Source organism: Schistocerca piceifrons, chromosome 11 (genome assembly GCF_021461385.2).
Source record: "Schistocerca piceifrons isolate TAMUIC-IGC-003096 chromosome 11, iqSchPice1.1, whole genome shotgun sequence".
NCBI classification, from domain to species: Eukaryota; Metazoa; Arthropoda; class Insecta; order Orthoptera; family Acrididae; genus Schistocerca; species Schistocerca piceifrons.
In genome coordinates this window covers 133,778,593-133,794,283 of record NC_060148.1, presented here as the reverse complement: position 1 = coordinate 133,794,283, position 15,691 = coordinate 133,778,593, and the positions used below count along the sequence as shown (strand labels likewise).

At 40.3% G+C, this 15,691-nt stretch overlaps 1 protein-coding gene across 1 annotated transcript in view; it reads right to left on the bottom strand.

Moving 5' to 3' along the window:
• LOC124719963 (E3 ubiquitin-protein ligase MIB2) overlaps positions 1-15,691 on the bottom strand; it is a 215,178-nt gene that overhangs the window by 72,438 nt on the left and 127,049 nt on the right. Inside the window, exon 10 of the mRNA XM_047245178.1 lies at positions 14,452-14,600. Coding sequence (XP_047101134.1) covers positions 14,452-14,600 — 149 coding nt within the window. The remainder of the gene's footprint in view (positions 1-14,451; positions 14,601-15,691) is intronic.

Below are 15,691 nucleotides of genomic sequence, written 5' to 3'. Positions count from 1 at the left end.
TGTGCCGGTTTGTGACCACAGATGAAACTTGGGTGCACCACTATACCCCGAAAACAAACAACAGTTAAAACAGTGGAAAAATGCTGATTATCCACGACCAAAGAAAGCTAAGATAATTCCTTCGGTGGGAAATGTAATGGCATCAGTGTTCTGGGATGTGAAGGAGGTTCTGTTTGTAGATTATCTCTCCACTGGGCAAACAATTACTAGAGAATACTATGCTAACCTCCTGGACAAATTACAACAAAAGATACAAGAAAAAAGGACAGATTTAGCAAGGAAGAAAGTCATCTTCCATCAAGACAATGCACACGTGCCATCGTCATGGCAAAATTACACGAACTAAGGTATGAGTTGTTGCCACACCCACCTTATTCGCCTGATATAGCTGCATCAGACTCCCACCTCTTCCTAAAGCTGAAAATTTTTCTTGGTGGACTAAGATTCACTTCAAATGAAGAATTGATAGCCAAAGTTGACTTTTGCAGGACTGGAGGAAACTCGTTTTCGAGATGGGATCAAGGTACTGGAACATCGTTGGACCAAGTGCATTAAAGTAGAAGGAGACTACATTGAAAAATAAAAAAAGGTTCAGTGATGTAAGTACTTTTTTCTATTCCATTCTGAGAACTTTTCAAAATGCCCTCACATTTAAAACAACAAATGTGGGGACCATGCAATGGATAAATAATAAAGAGTGTAGACAGTAGCTGTCATTGAGAGAAATCACAGAACAGTTAAAAATATTATTTGTCAGTGCAATTAAGTTGTTAGTGACTTAGGTGAACTAGTCATACATCAATTATCTATTGCATATGTCCTCAAACTTTCATTTTAAATTTTACAAGTACTGTCATAGCTATTAAAAAAGTCACAAGCACAAATTTTCAGGACCATCTGAATAGAGTTAGGAATATGCAATGTGGCTAGGAGAGATTACTTTATACTTTTTAGACCATTTCAAAAACAAGGTATTTTAAAAAGTTTTTATTTACACAATTATTTAAAGATTGAGCCTGTAACTAAGCTTTCAGACAATATCCATCATTGGAGTGAACAAACAAAACACACACAATGTGTGTGTGTGTGTGTGTGAGTGTGTGTGTGTGTGTGTGTGTGTGCGCACAGAAAAGGAGGACATACTTTGAAGCTTGGCTAGATTATTCATCTTGTTTGTGGGTTGTTACTCAATGCATGTGTGCTCATTAGTTAACTCTGTGTCATCAACAGTTTCTACTTCATCCAAGACTTTCCTGTAATGTGTTCCCCACTTTTTTGTACTACATCTACAGATATGGAAATACGAAGATAAATAGAGGTAAGAAATTACACAAAATGCAATTAGTTTGTAATGACCCACTGGAGATAACAGGGACCTTATATGAAAATACTCAGAAAATATTCCCTAAAAACTGCCAAAAATTTGTCAAGAGTTTGCTTTCCTCCTGTATATTCCATGCTCTACCCTCCCTTACAGTTTCTGCCTTTACAAATCACTCTCATTTGTAGAACTTACACCGTTCTGTCATAACAAATGCACTATCACCCTGTGTCTTTTCTTTGTTACCCCTGTTGAAACATTCCTTTCCTCACTAATGCTGCAGAAAGCCACCTCGTTTCTCATCTTATCAGTCAACTTAATTTTGAACACTTTTCTGTAGCACTTCATCATTTAAAACGATTCCATTTTTTTCTTTTTTGCTTTTCCCGCAGTCCACAATTCACTTTAAGACAATGTTGTAGAATTACATTTTCAATATATATTTTATTACTTAAGGCATATGTCTGATACAAGTATACTTCTTTCGACAAGGAATGCCCTCTTTAGGTGCACCAGTTTTTCCTTCACTTAATTTACTACATCGCCCCCAATTTTGATGTCAAGTCTGTCACTAATCTCCTTTCTGCTGCTGCTCAATTCTTTCATCTATCTTTCACTTACTTTCCATCTACAGGGTTATTACAAATGATTGAAGTGATTTCACAGCTCTACAATAACTTTATTATTTGAGATATTTTCACAATGCTTTGCACACACATACAAAAACTCAAAAAGTTTTTTTAGGCATTCACAAATGTTCGATATGTGCCCCTTTAGTGATTTGGCAGACATCAAGCCGATAATCAAGTTCCTCCCACAATCGGCGCAGCATGTCCCTATCAATGAGCTCGAAAGCATCGTTGATGCGAGCTCGCAGTTCTGGCACATTTCTTGGTAGAGGAGGTTTAAACACTGAATCTTTCACATAACCCCACAGAAAGAAATCGCATGGGGTTAAGTCGGGAGAGCGTGGATGCCATGACATGAATTGCTGATCATGATGTCCATCACGACCGATCCATCGGTTTTCCAATCTCCTGTTTAAGAAATGCCGAACATCATGACGGAAGTGCGGTGGAGCACCATCCTGTTGAAGATTAAGTCGGCGCTGTCAGTCTCCAGTTGTGGTATGAGCCAATTTTCCAGCATGTCCAGATATATGTGTCCCGTAACGTTTTTTTCGCAGAAGAAAAAGGGGCCGTAAACTTTAAACCGTGAGATTGCACAAAACACGTTAACTTTTGGTGAATTGCAAATTGCGAATTTGCTGCACGAATGCGTGAGGATTCTCTACCGCCCAGATTCGCACATTGTGTCTGTTCACTTCACCATTAAGAAAAAAGTTGCTTCATCACTGAAAACAAGTTTTGCACTGAACGCATCCTCTTCCATGAGCTGTTGCAACGGCGCCGAAAATTCAAAGCGTTTGACTTTGTCATCGGGTGTCAGGGCTTGTAGCAATTGTAAACGGTAAGGCTTCTGCTTTAGCCTTTTCCGTAAGATTTTTCCAAACCGTCGGCTGTGGTACGTTTAGCTCCCTGCTTGCTTTATTCGTCGACTTCCGCGGGCTACGCGTGAAACTTGCCCGCACGCGTTCAGCTCTTTCTTCGCTCACTGCAGGCCGACCCGTTGATTTCCCTTTACAGAGGCATCCAGAAGCTTTAAACTGCGCATACCATCGCCAAATGGAGTTAGCAGTTGGTGGATCTTTGTTGAACTTCGTCCTGAAGTGTCGTTGCACTGGTATGACTGACCGATGTGAGTGCATTTCAAGCACGACATACGCTTTCTCGGCTCCTGTCGCCATTTTGTCTCACTGCGCCCTCGAGCACTCTGGCGGCAGAAACCTGAAGTGCGGCTTCAGCCGAACAAAACTATGTTTTTCTACGTATCTGTAGTGTGTCGTGACCATATGTCAATGAATGGAGCTACAGTGAATTTATGAAATCGCTTCAATCATTTGTAATAGCCATGTATATAGTCATTACAGTAGATAGCAAGATGCTCCTCCTCATTCCTGATTTGAGAGTAGAACATTCTGACTCAGAGGCTGAAAAACTTGAATGTGTGATTACGTATTCTACCATGTCTTCCTTCGTCGTCAGCGTTGTTGTTGCCGTGAGGCACCGTTATACCAAGTGGAAAGGCGCGTCAATCTTAGAGCATGAGATACGGTAACCTTAAGTCATTGACAACACACGACAGTATTGGTAGCACCTGATTCCAGAATAGCTGCAGTAATTAGGAGCTACATACAACCTCCTCTTGACCAGGTCCCCAAAACTTAACTCGTAATGAGATCCCCTCGAAGCAAATTGTCATAAATATCATCTACAGAGGCTTCGTACAACGATAAGAAATGTTACAGTCTATGGAATAACAACAGATACGACCAAACTGTCTTGTTTCTTCTGTTTTATTTAACATAACTTTGTTCACAGTTTTATTTCGCATTCACACCCTGATGTGGAGTATATGCGAGTGCCTGAACCCTAACTCCAAAGTTCCATCGAAACCCTTTGACGAACAGTTTAGATTGCTCGACACCAACAGTCAATGATAATGATACAGTATTTTGTTATTGACTCTTCTAGTTTAGCCACCACCCTCCACGAATGTTGTTAAGCGTAAGACAATTACACACTTCTCTCTCCGATCCACTATTATTAAGAGTTCACGTAAAAGTTAACGTTTTTCTCCTTTTCATAAATTGGAGCCCGCTATCCGTGATATAATTAAATAAACGGTCTCATCCCTCGTGAGATGTGTACAGATTTATCCCAGAATTGACCGCTCTGTAGGTGTACTCAATTTAATGACCACACTTCGCTATCCACGATTTCGTGTAACTAATTGTCCTTTTGTTACTCTGATCGTATACCGTAGTTATTTAAAACTCGCCCCCTATATTTTTTCACAATGCACAATTAGCACTTCTTTAGTTGTTTACTTCTAAGAGTAAACGAAAAAATGACGCTGTATCATCGGCTTCGTCGATATAAAGCAAAACACCTCAATATGCCCAATTTTACCTCTTCTTATAGTATTGGCTACTTTACTTATTAATTTACTACATATTATTTCCAATAACACTAAAGAGGTATCGCCGTTATATTTTAATTGTATTCAAAAGCATGTTATTATTATCACGACTGACCAAATCGTAACAAATCGCACGGCGTGCGTTTTTAACTATAGCTTTACACTCGCTCAGCCTATATGAATGATATGAATATAATAGAGGGAAACATTCCACGTGAGAAAAATATATCTAAAACATAGATTCTGTAACTTACCAAACGAAAGCGTTGGTACGTTGATAGAAAGAATAACAAACACAAGTTTCAAGCTTTCACAACCCATAGTTGCTTCATCAGGAAAGAGGGAAGGAGAGGGAAAGACGAAAGGATGTGGGTTTTAAGGGAGAGAGCACACACACACACACACACACACACACACACACACACACACACACACACACACACAGATATATATAAAACCTCACATAACAGACACATGCAGACATATATGCCTTTACATATGTCTGCATGTGTCTCAGTCTTAAAGAATATAGCACCAAATTTATTTTTGTGCTTAGTTTTGCATATGTAGTCAATTTTCTAAGTTCTTTTGACTATCCCTAGTTAATATCTTTTACTATAGGGCAAAATAGGTAATTGTTTTGCGACTTAAATGCTATTGTCGACTTACAAACAATTATAAATTATGTACTAATTATAAACATTTGGAAGAAGAAATACTAGGATTCTTAAAGTATTTATTTGGCTTCATTCGAAAACGTATTAGCAAAGCCAGCCCTTATTTAATTCCACAGCAATTACTAGGTTTGTCAAAAGTATTGTTTGTATAACTATACCTGTTAATTTCATTATTTAATCAAATGATTCAGCCTAACCCTTGTAGAAGAAGAAACTGTCAACAAGAAGGAATTTATCTATATATTCAGTTAATTGAATGAGTTGTGTTTTAATTGTAAATTTCTGTAAATTAAACATTGTACAATGTACAGTTTCAGTACCTATTATTGTGAGTGTATATAAAGGCCCAATTTTTGGTCTTGAGACAGTCAGTCCAAGGCCAATTTTCAGAAGAGAAATCTGTATTGGTTAGATCAACAACAATGCATAAACTTAACCTTGAAATAAGTGCAACACAAATTGGCCATATATGAGGTATGTCCACAAAGTAAGTTCCATTTGGTTATATAAAACAAACGTATACAGATACAGAAAAAAATATTTATTGTACAAAACCCTACAACTGTTAAACTACTTTTCTACATAGCTTCCGAAATTTTGTAGGCCCTTGTCACAGCGTGGAACAAGCTTTTGTATGCCTCCTCCATAGAAGGTTGCTGCCTGTGTATTCAACTGTGTGGTAACATGTTCTTTCAGCCCGTCATCATCGTTGAAGTGTTGACTACCAAGGACAGATTTTAGGTGTAAGAAGAGACGAAAGTCGCTAGGAGTGAGGTCCGGGCTGTACAGAGGATGATCAAACGTGTCACAGTGAAATTCCCGTAAGGGTTGTTTGGTCACATTCGCCTTGTGACGTCGGGCATTACTGTGGGGAAAAAAACAACACTTTTTGACAGTAATCCTTGGCACTTGTTCTGTATTGTGCAGCACAATTTCTTAATGGTCTCGCAGTAACCACCTGCACTGATTGTTTGGCCTGGTGGTAATAAATCAATCAGTAAAATGCCTTTTCTGTCCCAAAAAACAAGCACATGACTTTTCTAGGTGTCAAGATTTGCTTAGGCTTAACTTTCATTGAGGATGAAATGTGCTTCCATTCCATTGATTGCCGTCTTGTTTCAGGGGTGATGTACAATACCCAAGTTTCATCCCCTGTGACTAACCGAGAAAGAAAACCACTGCCTTCTTCATTGTAGCGCATGAAAACTGAAGTGCACTGCCCATCCATTGTTTTTGTGTTGACCAGTAAGAATTTTGGGTACCCAACGTGAGCAAGGCTTCAAAATTTCAGTTTTTCAGTAATAATTTCATGCTCGGAACTGCGATCGTAGCACTGCTGTGGATAGAAATAGAAATGGAACTTACTTTGAGGACAACCCTCGTTTAAAACAATGACTGTCTGTTCAATAGTGTCACATGTACCGTGTTATTCTGCAAGAACTGTGTGATTAGGTTTTTACTGCTCATAGATGTTCAATGGTAAACTATTGTAGCAGCATGCCGATGTTTGGCTGCAAACTATTAACGAGGCTTACCAAAAGTTAGCCAATAGTGACCTGGCCATATAACTGTGTAATATTGGGGGGGGGGGGCCTTGTGTACAGTGAAAGTAATGAACTGTGAAATGCAACTGTCCAGCTGTTGGCTACATCATTTACAGTAGTCAGTGTTGAACCTCCACCACCCCTTTTTCAGCCAGTATAGCACCGCAATACATTGACACCGAGGACTATCAACGAAGAAATAAAGCACGCGAACGTCACAGCGCATCGAGAAAATCGCAGCCTGCTTTATAGATGGGCACAGTCTTTTAACACAAAGCCGCGACCTGAGCTATGCTCAAGCTCGGTCTCCAAAAATGCAAACCGATGTTTAGCTTTCGTAGATTTAGAGAAAGCTTTTGACAATGCTGACTGGACTAGACTCTCTAATTTTGAAAGTAGCAGGGATAAAATAAAGACATAAAAAGTTATCTACAGCTGGTAGTTTTAAGAGTCAGAGGGCCTGAAAGAGAAGCAGTAGTTTAGAACAGAGTGAGACAGGGCTGTCACCTCTGTGTGATATACTTGAGCTGTACAGTAAATGAGAGGAAAGGAAACTGGGGAAAAAATGAGATATTCAGGGAGGAGAAACTGAAATTAAAACTTTTAGGTTTGCTGATGACATTGTAACTCTGTCAAAGATGACAAAGGAATCATAAGAATAGTTGAACGGAATGGATATTGCCTTCAAAAAGAGATTTAGTGTCAATGCACAGGTATGCGTTCCCCGCCCCCGTTACTGAGGTGCATAATACAGTGGTTACAATCAGAGATGGTGCTACAATAAAGACCAGATTTCTTTCTCTACAGTTTCTCAAAAAAGAAAGTGTACCAAGAAATGCTAACTTGTGTAAATATGACAAATAGCAAAACAACTATTTTTCCCTTCCATCGTGCATAACTATGACAGCTGCAAAATTACAAAAAGTTAAAAATCATAAAGTGAGTTACTTATCGTCGATCACTGCTAACAGTTAGCTACTGCATCGAGAAAAGGAGGAAATTTTAGTGATAGCAGAAGTACCCTCCACTACGTACTGCAAGACGTCTTGAGGAGAATAGGTGTGGAAAGCATCATATGAACTTGCAGAGGCAGCAACTGACAAACATAAACACTGACACACATCCCTTACAAGGAGGGTCTATATATGCATCAAGCTCTTCAATTATGACATCTACCAGTGTAACATGTTTTTGGATAATTATTCCCAGTCTTGTAACAAATGAGGGTTTAACAAGTAGATATGTAAACAAGAAAATATTTCAGTAATATTTTGTCATACAATACAAATACGCTGTTGAAATTGGGGGTTCATACCTCATAAAAATGAGTTACCCCTTATGTGTCACTGACAATAGTGCAAAAAAAGTATTGCAATACTTTTTGTAGTTATAGTAAAAGTAACTATAGCTAAAGATCACTTGCCCATCTCATTTACACTATTTATTCACGATTTTATAGGTTATTAAAAATAGTAAATGAACTACAGCTACAATACAGCTGCCTCCCCCAGCTTAAAACATACCAAATATATGTAACTCTCAGGAGCTGACTGATGGAGTTCATAAGTTACCCCTGTGGGACTCGGGCAAAAGGAGGATATCCTAAGGGTGGAGGCAACAGGGGCAGTACTCTCATAAAATATCCATAGAATTACAACTGCTACACATATTTCAAAGTTCATTTTTGACTGAATTCTTTGGCATCTGCTCCATTAGTATGTATAGATGTACAAATGTACAATGGAGTACACAAAAAAAATTAATTACTTTTTTTTTTTTTTTTGGGGGGGGGGGGGGGGTGTTTAAGAATTATTTATAGTGGCGCATTTTGCCGTTACGAGTACACAGAGCAAACAGTCCAGAGTCTATAAGTGCCGCAGTCGTCGATGGAGGTCAGGACTAGTTTCGGCTCAGATTATAGTGAGACCTGTTTTGCGTGATTGACATTTTCTTAATGGCTGATTTTCACGAACAGTGTGCAGCAGTGAAATTCTGGTTTTTGCTCGGAAAGTAGTGGAACAGAAAAACTTGAAATCTAAAGAACAGCAGACAAGGATGATGCTATGGGGAAAACTCAAGAGTTGGAGTGATTTTCCCTCTTCAAAAACAGTGAAATGTCAGTCGATAACAAACCTCGTTCTGCTCATACTTCTGTGACCCGAACACATGAAAATGTAGAAAACATTTGTGCAATCATCAACTAAGATTGCTGATAGACCGCTGAAGAAATTTTGTAGCTGTCGGGAGTGACTGAGGTTAGTGCAGCAAATTACGGCAGATTTGGAAAGGAAGAGGGTGATTGCCAAATTCATTCCTCAACTGCTTTTTAAAAACCAAAAAACCAAGTTTGTGTGAAAGCATGATGTGCTATGAAAGAACAGTCCCAAAATAATTCAAACTTTTTTTCAAAAATTAGCATAGATGACAAAACTTGGTGCTATGCTTACAATCCTGAACAAAAGTAACAATTAAGCCAGTGGAAAACTTCAAGTTTCCCTCACCCTGAGAGAGGTTGTCAGGTGAATCCAAACATTAAAAGAATGCCGATTTGTTTCTATTCAGAGTTTGTTCCACAGGTTCAGTTAGTTAACCAGGTTTTCTACTCTGAAGTTTTGAAAAGATTACATACACTTGTGTGGCAGAAGCAACCTGATTTGTGGCAGTCAGGTGACTGGATTTTCCAGCATGAGAATTCCCTTGCTCAAATAGCCCTTTCTGTATGACAATTCTTGACCAAAAATGGTAACACCCTTGTTCCACACCCTCCCATACTCACCGAACCTTGCCCTGTGTGCCCCCCCCCCCCCTTTTTTCCCCGGAATGAAGAGAGACATGAAAGGAAAGTGTCAGTGACGTCATTAAAGTCATGGGATAATGATATGCAAATATACAGATAGTCATAGTATCGGATACACGAAGTATAAAAGGGTACTGCATTGGCACCACTGTCATTTGTACTCAGGCAATTTGTGTGGGATGATATCCGATTATTCTCCAGCTTATGTTAACATCGGCGAATCAACTCGAGAATTCCGCATCGTGAGGGGTGTTAAGCAGGGCGATCCCATCTCCCCAAAACTGTTCTTTGCTGCATTGGAAATGGCTATGTCAAAGTTGAGCTAGGAAGGTAAGGGAATTGGAATTAGAATTAATGGAGGAAGGCTTACCAACTTGAGATTTGCTGACGATATTGCCTTACTGGCCAAAGACTTCGCAGAGCTCCAAAACTCAGTTACAGATCTTGCGTCGGAATGTCAGCTGGTTGGCTTGAACGTGAACCTTTCCAAAACAAAAGTAATGTCCAACAAATGGGTCCCAACTCGAGATGTGAAAGTCGAGGACAGTCTATTAGAAGAGGTCAGTGAATATGTCTACCTCAGCCAGATTATAAATATGAAGGGAGACATAAGGCCAGAAATCTATCGACACATCGAGCTGTTACGGTACTTTGACTACCGCGCCTCTGCCAATACAAAGATATGATTTACGATCGCGCATGCAGAAGAGCGCTGCGCCAGCGACCGATTTTTATAAATAATTTTGATTTTTTTTTTGCTTTTGCGTAGGTGTTTGTTTTTAACAACTAATTGATTACTCTCCCTCTCTCGTCTTCATACGAAAGACGTGTATTTTTCGGCACTGTATTAAATATGCTTTTAAGTGGAAATTAAAACTATATTACGAAACGAAGTTATTTCAATAGTGATTCTGAACTGTTATCGCCAAAATTACAAATTAATCCTGACAGTGACAACTTGAATAGTTCTCGAGACATTTTGCTGTTTCTGTAGATGATATTCATCCCAGTTTGCAAATGGAATTAATAGATCTGCACTGTAGATTCTACAGCATAATTCTCGTCTGAGAGACAAGTTCCTTTTGGCAAGACGTTTAATAGATATTTATCACGTCTTTCCACAGCAAGAGTTTCCTCGTCTCCATCGTGCAGCCGCGAAGATAATGTCAATGTTTGGCTTGACATACGTTTGTGAGAGATTTTTTTTGCTATGAAAATTAATAAGTCTCGGTTAAGAGCAAACATCAGTAATGAAAATTTACGTAACTGTTTGCCTTTGTCTGTATGTAGAAATTTTGTTCCAGACATTAAACGTATTGTAAACTTCACCTGTGATACTTAAATAAAACGTATCATAGGTAATAGGTACTCTTTCAAACCACAATTTCTTTCAAGCAGTCGGCCTCGGTGGCCGTGCGGTTCTAGGCAGTGCAGTCCGGAACCGTGTGACTGCTACGATCGCAGGTTCGAATCCTGCCTCGGGCACGGATGTGTGTGATGTCCTTCGGTTAGTTAGGTTTAAGTAGTTCTAAGTTCTAGGGGACTGGTGACCTCAGATGTTAAGTCCCATAGTGCTCAGAGCCATTTGAACCATTTTTTTCAAGTACTCCTACTAACCTTATTCCTTCATTCAATAATGCAGGCCAGGAAACAAAACGCATTGCAGAGGAAGAAGCGGAGAGACGGTATGGTGGGGTGTGGAGAGAAGCGGGTGGCCAGCTTGCCCCTGTGTGCACGCAGAACACCTGTTAACTGCACACGTGCAAGTGCATCGCACACGTGCCGGATTCCTGCCCGCCCCTGTCTTAGAGACAGTAGGTTCCTCGAAATGACAGTGGGCTAGTCACGTCGCAAGAAGAAAAGACAACAGATGGACGAAGCTAGTACTGGAGTGGAGTCCGAGAGAGCACCGGAGGCCTAGAGGAAGATCACCAGACAGATGGGACAAAGACATCGAGAAGGTCGCTGGTAACACCTGGCAGAGAACTGACCACGACCGTCCCACTTGGAGAAGACTGCTGAAAGCCTACCTGAATCCATGACTCAAAGAGGCCACATCATTTAATGACTGAATTGGCTGATGATGGCGATGATGATGATGATGATGATAATATCCAATGTGATTAGAGCCACACAATGGCAATTAATATACTTTGAACACAGAATGGTAGTTGGAGCCAGACACAGGGGACATTCCATTTCGAAATCATTAGGGAATCCAATATTCAAATATTGACAGTGTCCAGAGTGTGCTAAGAACAGTAAATTTCATGCATTACCTCTCACCATGGACAATGCAGTGGTGGATGGCCTTCACTTAATGACCAGTGCTAACAGACTGACAACACTGCATGAAATCACTACCGAAATTAATGTTAGATGTACAACGAACATCTCCGTCATGACAGTGGGGGTGAAATACAGTGTTAATGGGCTGTTGCAGCAGACTCACAAGAGTGCCTTTGCTAACACCACGACATGGCCTGCACCGCCTCTCCTGGGCATGTGACCATATCAATTGGACCCCAAACAACTGGAAAACAGTGGTCTGCTCAGATGAGCCCTGATTTTGGTTGGTAAGAGCTGATAATAGGGTTGAAGTGCAGGACAGTATAACATAACAGGGACGTATAACATTACAGGTCGGGATTAATCTACGAGGTCTTGAATATCTTATTTGTATCTGTCAGTTGGTATGGAGATATTGAGATTTGGGGGATTTCTTTATATAGTTTTGCACGATTGAGTCACGACGTTATGAAAAGCTGTCATTTAGTTACGTGCGATTTGCGATCTGTTGTGTGTTACTTTCTGATAATAAATCATATTTTTTTCTGATTACCGTTAAAATATGGTGACGATAAATGTTAGAGATCATTTTGAATAATATTTTAATAACTATGTAGATTATGTGACGTCATTCGTTTACTCTTAGAAGGAAGGGGGGGGGGGGGGGGGGGAAAGTGTGTTAATTGTGCGTTTACGGACGGTCAGTGTCAGGATCAGTGATTACAATTCCCGAAATAATTGACTGGATGAAGTTCAATTGCACACAATTGTGAAGGGCGAATTACGAACTTGAAATTGGTTGTAGATGTATGCACGTCAATTTCTTGACAGGCTAGTAAGCGGCGCGAGTGTGTCGCGGTATCAAGACTGCTTTCACGCCGCCAATGGTTTGCTGCTTTAAACTCGGGAAAATACAATTTACGCGAATTCTTAATTATTGCAAAAGGGTAGAATATTTGATGAGCCATTGTGGATGACATAAATCTGGATAGGAAGGTCATTTTCAAAATCCAATATAAATCCTGTTGATCAAAGTAGCCTAAGCTCATACGTGGTTATCAGCAGAAACTGTGTACTATTTTTCATGCACACATTTACGCTCTACATCGAGGTGTTGACGATTTGTGGACCTGAAATAAACATTTGAAAGCATTTGATTAAATAAAAGGAAAAATATAAAGAAGTTTTTTTGTATTTTTTGTTATTTCATGAACAGTGATATTTTCTTATAGTGGTGTAGAGCCTTAACTATTATTAATATTGTGACTGACTGATCACAAGTGCTCTCGTTACAAGTCAAGTTTTGGGCCTGATTAAGAGTAGCTGGTTCTTAAAGTCTCAAAGGTTAAGTGAAGAATAATATAACACTTAAATAACGCTGCTTCGAAACCCACTATCTTTATACTATATTTAGCTAGCTATTCCGGAATCAGGTGATACCGTGGCCGTGTAGTTGTGTGTTGTCAACAACAAATAGGTAAACACAAACATAAACATTTCTCTGATATCGACAAGGGAAACAAGAGACGACAACAACAACATACACGTATATATACACAAACGGTATACTTGGTGCCCTGCAATACAACAACAGAACGGACTTCACAATATAACGGACAAAGAAAGTCATGGACCCAGGTTGTCAACAAGATGCTGTGCAAATGGTTCAAATGGCTCTGAGCACTATGGGACTTAACTTCAGAGGTCATCAGTCCCCTAGAACTTAGAACTACTTAAACCTAACTAACCTCAGGACATCACACACAGCCATGTCCGAGGCAGGATTCGAACCTGCGACCGTAGCGGTCGCGCGGTTCCAGACTGTAGCGCCTAGAACCGCTCGGCCACTCCGGCCAGCAGATGCTGGGCAAGCTGGGGTGGCTCCATAATAGCATGGGCTGTGTTTAGATGGAACGGACTGTGTCATAGTTATATTCGGGTACTTGGAGACCATTTGCAGCCATTCACAGACTTCATATTCCCAAACAGTAATGGATTAAGGATGGCAATGCACCATGTCATCGGGCCACAATTGTTCGTGACTGGTTTGCAGAATGTTGTGGGCAATTTGAGTGAACGATTTGGCTACCCAGATCACCTGACGCGAATCCCATTGACACAATCCCAGGACACAATCGAGAGGTCAGATTGTCCACAATGCTGCACCGGCAACACTTTTGCAGTTACGGATGGCTACGGAGGCAGTACGGCTCAATATTCTGCAGGGTATATCCGACAACTCGTCCAATCGGCACCACATCCAGTTGCTGCACTACACCGGGCAAACGGTGGCCTGACAGGGTATCAGGAGGTAGCCCGTGGCTCCGGTCACCCGAGAGTACATCATCTCCATTTCGTCCGTCATCAGTTATTGTGTCACCTGACAGCAAAACTGAGCGACTACTTTTGGTGTCTTATTTTCTACTCATAATAATATCAGTATCACCCGATTTAATTCGAGAACATTACAGAACCCTCATTCATTTACCTCATTCATTATTGATATTCGCCTTACAACCTCTGTCTACAACGTGCCAATTTCATTCAATCGAACTTCGAAATCCTTTACCATCTGACAGAATTGTAATGTCATCAGCAAGCTTTTACTCATTCCTGCACTTTACTCCCCCTTCTGAATTTCTCCTGGGATTTCGTTACAGCTTACTACACGTACAGATAGAATAACACGGGACATAGGTTACAACACTGTCCCTGTTCTGTAGAATTACTGCTTCCACCTGACATCAAAGTATTTCCTTCATCGACAGCAGCAGCACTGACCCAAATGCCGCGTAGTGGAGCGCGGTGTCACCCTCGTCGTCCGGCAGCACGAGTGACGCCCCCGCGTCCAGTAGCATCGTCACCAGCTCCGTGTGGCCCTGGTGACACGCGACCTGCAGGCAAGTTTTGCCGCCGCTCTTGCCGTCCACCTGAGACATGTTATTGCCGTTAAAACTCTGCACACCCAGCAGTCTACACACAATATTGCTCTGTGTAACTCATTTGACTGTGGTGGACTGTGTAATGAAACTGTTTGACAGTACAAACCTATACACTACAAAGAAAAAAACAATGTATTTGTTTAATTTACAACACAATCCAATAGAGCTTCACATATAATTTCTTTTTACATCTACATTTATAACTTAAATGGCATACAGACTAAGTAGAGATGTGGTTCAAATGGCTCTCAGCACTATGGGACTTAACATCTGAAGTCATTAGTCCCCTAGAACTAAGAACTACTTAAACCTAACTAACCTAAGGACATCACACACATCCGTGCCCGAGGCAGGATTCGAACCTGCGACCGTAGCAGTCGTGCAGTTCCGGACTGAAGCACCTAGAACCGCTCGGCCACTCCGGCCGGCAAGCACAGATGTGTATCAATGTGAAATACATATATAAATTGTAGCTGCACTCTAGTAACACTGGTTCGAGAACATTCGGCATACTTTTGCCTTGCATTATAATTAATTTATTTGGAAAATTTCTATGTTAAAATTAAATTTGGAATCGTTATTACTGATTACTGAAACATTTACTCAATAACAGAAAGAATGTGAAAAAGAATGAACTTCCTTTATTGATGTCACGATTGCTATCTTCGATGTATTATCTTTGAAGTCAGTTTCTTAACAAGAAATAGTAGTTTTGTATAAAGCAAGCTCATGTACTGTATTATATTCTGGCACTCACACTGACTGGGTATGATCAGCAAAGAAGATCATTAATACAGTGAGGAAAAATGCAACAAATTCGTTTAATAATGTATAAGGTGCAGTCAAATGAAAACAAGACGGATGGAAAAAAGCAAGTAAACTGTTTATTATTTCAATAACAATTGCCATATCTGTTAATACATTCATCACAGTGTGAGACAAGACAGACATTGCCCCTTGGTGGGAAAATGTTTGTGGTTGCCTACAGAAACACAGTTGTAAGCAGCTGTGCACCTCCCCGTGCGCAGCAAATTGATGGCCAACAAAAAGAGCTCCAAAAACGTGGAATTCACATGGGG